Genomic DNA, 7,281 nt, shown 5'->3' with positions numbered 1-7,281 from the left:
TAGTCCCAGCTACTTGGGAGGCTGAGGCAGGAGAATGGCGTGAACCCGGGAGGTGGAGCTTGCAGTGAGCCGAGATCGCGCCACTGCACTCCAGCCTGGATGACAGAGCAAGACTCTGTCTCAAAAAAAAGAAAAGAAAAAAATGAATGGAAAGGAATAAGTAAAAGTGTCGCTATTTGTAGATGACATGATTATGCATGTAGAACATTCAAAAGAATATAGAAACTGTTAGATTTTTAACAGGAGAATTTACCAAATACATTGGATATAGAGCCAGTATACAAAGCAGGCTTTTGTATACAAAAGTAAATTGTATTTCTATAAATAACAGTTTCATTTTATAGGATATCAAATGCCTAGGAATAAATTAAACAAAAAATATGCAAAGACTGCTACACAGAAAACTATAAAATATTGCTGGGAGAAATTAAAGAAAATGCTAATAAATGCAGGGATATACTACGTTCATGGAAAAGAAGACTCACAATTGTTAAGATGTGAATCTCCCTAAGTTGATATGTTGGGTCAGCACGATTCCTGTTAAAATCCCAGCAGAGGGGTGTGTGTGTGTGTGTACGTATGTGTGTGTGTGTGTGTGTGAGTAAATTGACTAACTCCTAATATTTGGAGATGCAAAGGATCTAGGATAGTGATCTAAGGACACCCGGGGATTTGTGTTAATCAGGTATGGTAGGACACACAGACACAGAAATAACTCATAAAGGGAAGAAGTTTGTTATACCGATTTCTAGAAAGAGGAGGCCCACCATCCCATACAGAGCTACATGGGGAAGCACCAGGGTCAGTCAGGAGGCAGAGGGAGAGAGGGAGATGCAGGCTGGAGCCTTGTTTCGTTTCTGTGGGGAGGAATGGGCAAGGCAGGGTAAGCTGGTTAGGATTGTGTGATTTGAATAATTTCAGCAGGCTCTGGGGCATAGGAGCTGTGTCTAGTTGTATGGCCCAGGGGTGATTAGGGGAGGAGGATACTGGCCCTAGTGTGAGAACCTATGGAGGAGGTGGAGGGAGTGTGAGCTCTGGATGGGTTGGCTTACATATGAAAGGTGCACTCAAAGGTGAATCCAATTGCTATCTCTGGGAACTGGGAGGAGAAGTTCCTCCAGGGTTATTGAGACCCCCTGATGTCAGGGTGTCCGAAACCAGGAAATAAAAGCCAGGGTTCATACAGATGGCTAAGGTGATCTTGGGAAGGAAGGAGAAAGCTGGGGGACTGATATATGCAGGTATCAAGGCTTACGATGCTGCAGTCATGGAGACGCTGTGGTGTTGATGCAGGGTAGACAAGCCGTCACGGCCAGTGAGGCACTACAAAGCCACCTCTGCAACTCAGAGACGGATGGCCTTTTCAATATGTGGTGCTGAGTGACTGGACATTTACGTGGAGGAAAAAAGTCAGTCGTGGCCGGGCGCGGTGGTTCACACCTGTCATCCCAGCACTTTGGGAGGCCGAGGCGGGTGGATCACCTGAGGTCAGGAGGTTGAGACCAGCCTGGCCAACATGGCAAAACCCAGTCTCTACTAAAAATACAAAAATCAGCCTGGTGTGGTGATGAGTGCCTGTAATCCCAGCTACTCAGGAGGCTGAGGCAGGAGAATCGCTTGAACCCAGGAGGCGGATGTTGCAGCAAGCTGAGATCACACCACTGCACTCCAGCCTGGGTGACAGAGCGAGACTCCATTCCCCTTTCCCAAAAAAGTGAATCTTGACCCCTAATTCTGACCAAGCACAAAAATTAATTTGAGAGGAATCATAAATCTTTGGAAAATTGGCGATATCTGCTGAAGCCAAGCAGGTGAACACCCTGTGGTCCAGAATCCCCCCTCAGGGCATGCCCAACAGAAATGAGAACTTAAGTCACCAAAATCAGAAGCCTCCCTCAGGGCATGCCCAACAGAAATGAGAACTTAAGTCACCAAAAGACACATGTAAGAGCCATCAGATCACCACTGTTCAACAGGTCCAAACTGGAACCTGCAGGATGGACATGTGGCTTAGTGGTGCCATGGAGTACTATGCACAACAAACAAGACCAAATCCTCCTCCAGGCAGCAGTGCAGGCCATGTCTAGTGAAGAAAGCCAAACACGAGCATAGGATCCCACATATACGAAGCCCTAGAGCAATAAAACGTGTGGTGATTGAGGGCAGAGCGTGGTCTCTGGGAGTTATAACTAGGGGAGGGCCAAAGGCTCATTCGAGGGTGCTGGGAACATGCAATGACTGTTTGAGTGGCGATGTGGGATGTACGTACATAAAGTTCATTGAGCTGTATACGTATTTGCACTTTACATAAGGCTTAAAACGTTTTTGAAAATAATCTGGACATACCACAGTTTTGTCACATTCTAACACAGAGTAAGTGACAGCCTGATACATTTGTAAACAAAAAAACAGTACAGTTGATGTTTGGATCCTTTTCTGAAATGCACTTGAAGTGCAGTCTTTTGAAAGTTATATCCATACCAATTCAATATCCAGATGGTATTGTGATGAAGACTCAGGAAGCAGCAAACTTGACCCCTCCAAACATGCCTTGTCCCCTGACTGCCTGCTGGAAGCCCACTGCCAGTCCGTTTGGTTCATGGCTGGTTTCTTGCAGTCTTTGACACTATCATGAAAACGTTCTGGAATGTTTCCTGGTACAGTGGCTATTTAGGACAGGTCTGATTCTCCTGCAGTGGAAGCGTGCTGTGAGGGGACAGAGGAAGGGCCAAGGGCAGGTGGCCATGCAGCCGACTTGGCGTGGTGCAGGGAGGCCAGAGACCTCCACTCTTCCTCGAGCGTAGGGGAGGGCGGCTCCAGTCCAGCATGAATGACTACAGTGTTTTCGCAGATGCAATTCTGTACCGTTGCAGCCGGATGTCACTGAATGTCCTATTTTAGGGGGTTCACGCCAGCTTTGATAGCACTGCTTTGCAGTTATTCTTTTGGAGGTTGGCCTTTTCCTTGCAAGAACACCTGATTCCTGGCAAAGGGTTCCGTTTTTAGGACAGATTGCGAGATTGCCTGTTTCCATGTAATGATCTTTATGCTTTTTTTTTTTTTTTTTTTGAGACGGAGTCTCGCTCTGTTGCCCAGGCTGGAGTGCAGTGGCACGATCTCGGCTCACTGCAACCTCTACCTCCCGGGTTCACGCCATTCTTCTGCCTCAGCCTCCCGAGTAGCTGGGACTACAGGCGCCCACCACTACGCCTGGCTAGTTTTTTGTATTTTTAGTAGAGACGGGGTTTCACCGTATTAGCCAGGATGGTCTCGATCTCCTGACCTCGTGATCTGCCCACCTTGGTCTCCCAAAGTGCTGGGATTACAGGCGTGAGCCACCGTGCCCGGCCCTTTATGCTTTTTTATTTAATTACTGTTACCAAATGGACTTTAAGGCCTTCCTAGTGTTTATGAGAATGAAACTATGTGATGTTAATTTTTCCTAAGATATATAGACTATAAATCACAAATAAATCATGGAAGGTGTTGTTTCCAGTAAGAAATTATTTTAGTAATGACAGCCAGTGAAATTCACTCAACGATCACGGTACTGTCAGTCCAATGTAGTGGGTTGAGCAGCAAACACCCGCCCCAAACATAGGTCTCCGTCCTGATCCTCAGAGCTGTGGATGTGACCCTTTGGAAAAAGGGTCTTGCAGATGCGATGAAGGATCTCCAAGTGAGGTCCTCCTGCATTGTCCAGATGGGTCCTAAGTCCAATCACACGTGTCCTTCTAAGAGGCAGACGAGGAAGAGACACAGACACAGAGAAGGCCACACAGATGGTGGCAGAGACTGGAGCAATGCGGCCATAAGCCAAGGGACAGCTGGAGCCACCAGGAGCAGAAGAGGCTGGAGGGACCCTCCCCGGAGCCCCTGGAGAGAGCCAGGCCGTGCTGATGCCTTGACCTCCGACCTTTGGCCTCCAGAGCTGCAAGAGAGTGGACCAGGTTGTTCTGAGCCTCGCACTTTGGTTCTTGGTTATGGCAGTGACAGGAAAATAGAGCAGTAAGAAAAAACTGAAGTGCGTCACAGGCAGCGTCAGAAAATGCAGGGTGTAAGGGGACCGTCCACAGCTGCAGCTCTGCCCTGGGCCCATGGCGTTTATTCTGATGGGGTCATTAACACTGAGTCCTGCTCATGTCCATTCTAAGTTGTTTTTCTAGGGAAAAAAATACAGGGTTTCTGTACAGAGATAAATATTTAACATGTAGGTATGAATTAAATAAAAATGGCTAAAATATGTGATAATTCAAAATTTTAATTTCCATGTTTGTATAGGAAGAATAGAAACCATGAAAGAATATATTCTCAAAAGAGTTGTTTTGGGCAGGTGCGGTGGCTCACGCCTGTAATCCCAGCACTTTGAGAGGCCGAGGCAGGTGGATCACGAGGTCAGGAGGTCGAGACCATCCTGGCTAACACTGTGAAACCCCGTCTCTACTAAAAATACAAAAAATTAGCCGGGCATGGTGGCGGGCGCCTGTAGTCCCAGCTACTCAGGAGGCTGAGACAGGAGAATGGTGTGAACCCGGGAGGTGGAGCTTGTAGTGAGCTGAGATGGCACCACTGCACTCCAGCCTGGGCGACAGAGCAAGACTCCGTCTCAAAAAAAAATAAAATACAAAAAAGTTGTTTTGGGCCAGGCAGGGTGGCTCACACCTATAATCCCATCACTTTTGGAGGCCAAGGTGGGAGGAACACTTGAGCCCAGGAGTTCAAGACCAGCCTGGGCAACATGGCGAAACCTCATCTTGTTTTTTTTAAAAAAACAAAAACAAACAAACAAGCTGGTTTAAATAAAATAATCGAAAAACTCATTTCCTTGCTCTCCTTTTGCAGTCTAGAATGTGTGGAGCGTTTGCTCTGTTGGGTGTGATGATGTGGGAACCAGGCGCTGTCAGGGTGAGAAGGGTGGCCTGGGGGACGGTGTGGTGGGAAAGAGAAGTCTCCTGTTACCTGACTCACGGAGGAGAGCCCGGGGCACAGTGTGGCTGGCAGAGGACAGGCCAGGAGGAGCTTGCGTTTTCCCGCTCAGGAGCCGCTCAAGTGACGTGTGGCGGGGACGTGCGTGTCCGAACGTGGCCAGCTGGTCAGAGGTGGAGCCGTGCCAGGCTAGGCCTCTTGGTTTTTCTGTGTTGGCTACACAGACATGCTCATTTCACAAAATGGGCACTCCTGGCAGATGCTGAGTTTCCTGTTAGAGCTGCCTTTTGAGATGTCCTTGTCATGGGGGTGTGCCTGGTGCCCCCAGAACCTCAGTAGACCCTCCCTGCCCGGCAAGTGGGGACTACTGGTCAGGAGGGCAGGTGCTTATCCCACTTGTCAGAATTTATCTTCAGGAAGTGGCAGAAGGCTGCAGAGACCCATCTGTAGGAGCCTCACTGAAGTGTCCACAAGGGTGAAAACACAGAAACAGGTGTGCAGCAGTAGTGCCCGTTTAATAAATTATGGTGTTCAAACATCCAAAAGCTGTGTAGTTAAAAATCCTGGCATTGAAAGGTGGTCACAGTATGTGGAGGGGAAGATGTCCAGCACAGCAGTACATCGTAACCCCAGGGTGAGCAGCCCTTGGCAGGTGCGTACACCGGGCTTCAGGGGGAGTCTCCTGGAGGGTCCCGTGGACGAGGCTGCTCCGGGCTCTCTCGGTGGCCCATGCCCAAGTCTGACGTGCCTGTATCTGGGCCTGAGTAGCATAACGGCATTGGGGGTGCTGGGGCCCCCCAGGTTTTTGAGGCTGGCCCCAGAGCACGCACCGTGGAGATGGTGGTGTGGAGTTCCTGCCGCTGAGTGATGTTGGTTCTCAGGTTTGGGGGAACAGAACTTGATTAAACGGGTCTGGCTGCTTCTCTCGCATCCAGCAATTAGAGCCCAGGGCTTTGAGTTGCACCCACGTCTCCCATTTTCCCTGCACACTTCTGGACCCGTGTTACTCTGCAGTGTTTGTTTCTTATCTGCCTCTAGGAAGGCGTCTAATCTGACACCACGCCCAGGGCCTGCTACCCACGGATGCTCAGTGGGGTCTGAGGGCTGGAAGGAGGGTCCTGCAGGGACTGGGCACTGTGTTTGACATTGGTCGTTCTTACCCCTTGCCTCCTGCCTTTGGCCTGAGGGCTCTTGGTCTGTGGTCAGTGGAGCGATGGCCCCTTGGAATGTTCCCTGATGGAAACATCTCCTGAGAGCTGGGGCTCCTGAGCTCCCTGGGGCTCAGCCTTGCTGTCACCGTCCCTGCCAGACAGTGGGCAGGACAGTCTATGCAGATGGTGGGGGAGCCTGGCCTGCTCAGCCCCCAGTGGTGACCCCAGTGCTGACCAGCCCCCAGTGGGTCACGGTGGGAGACAGCCCGTCCTGGCTGCTGGGCTGCGCGGTGCAGCCGTGGTCTGTGGGCCGCGGGGTGGCACATCCCAGGCCCTGCTGACGCCTCGGGGGTCCCTCTCTTTCAGTGAATGAGTTCACGGTGATCAGGAAGAAGTTCAAGTGCCCGTACTGCAGCTTCTCGGCCATGCACCAGTGCATCCTCAAGCGTCACATGCGCTCGCACACGGGAGAGCGTCCCTACCCCTGCGAGATCTGCGGGAAGAAGTTCACGAGGCGCGAGCACATGAAGCGGCACACACTGGTGAGTGCGGGGAGGGTCTGCGCACCGCGCGCTGTGTGTGGCCACGATGTCTGGGCAGGCGGGTCCCAATGGAGGTGCAGACCGCCCCGGACCCCAGACCGGGTCCACTCTGCGCGGCGCGGGGAAGACAGCAGGGCAGGGAGAGCCGCCCCGGTTAGCACATGGCCCCTGCCTGCTCCGCCGTGGCCTCCTGGGCGTGGGTGGGCCACATGGCCCCTGCCAAGGCTTCTGCCCGCCCTGCCCACCTGCTGGCCCCCAAGGCAGCCAGGCCTCGGCAAGCTCAGCTCGCTCTGCTTGGAGCCCCCAACCCTCAGCCACCTCTGTGTCCCCCGCCCCCGCCCTGCCTCGGGACGGGAAACCCTGTCCTGGTGCCTGCCGACCTGTCTGCGCCCACTGTGCCCATCCTGGAGCTCAGCACCGGCAGGTCGTTGTCAGGTAGCAGGTGTGGAGTGGATGGATTTGCTTGGGGAGGAAATAGTAGAAAAAGGCAGGCTGGGAACAGGGAGGCAGATTTGCCAAAAAACGCCTGACGAGGGCATCTCAGGTGGGTGAGATGACCCAGTGAGGTGCGCGGGGCACAGGCAGCCCAGAGCAGGGGCGGCCCCAAGGGTTCAGGGAGTCCTGGGACGCCCGCCCCGAGGCGCAGGGTGCAGGGGGAGCTC

General features: G+C 52.0%; 1 protein-coding gene across 2 annotated transcripts in view; it reads left to right on the top strand.

The window, feature by feature from the left end:
* ZBTB46 (zinc finger and BTB domain containing 46) overlaps nucleotides 1–7,281 on the top strand; it is a 77,473-nt gene that overhangs the window by 61,877 nt on the left and 8,315 nt on the right. For both annotated transcript variants that reach the window (XM_011992378.1, XM_011992377.1), the window contains one exon: nucleotides 6,444–6,619. In XM_011992378.1, the coding sequence (XP_011847768.1) occupies nucleotides 6,444–6,619 (176 nt within the window). The remainder of the gene's footprint in view (nucleotides 1–6,443; nucleotides 6,620–7,281) is intronic.

This window comes from Mandrillus leucophaeus, unplaced genomic scaffold, assembly GCF_000951045.1.
Source record: "Mandrillus leucophaeus isolate KB7577 unplaced genomic scaffold, Mleu.le_1.0 Scaffold41, whole genome shotgun sequence".
Classification (NCBI taxonomy): Eukaryota; Metazoa; Chordata; class Mammalia; order Primates; family Cercopithecidae; genus Mandrillus; species Mandrillus leucophaeus.
Note: the sequence above shows the minus strand (reverse complement) of the source record. Positions and strands in the feature narration are given on the sequence as shown.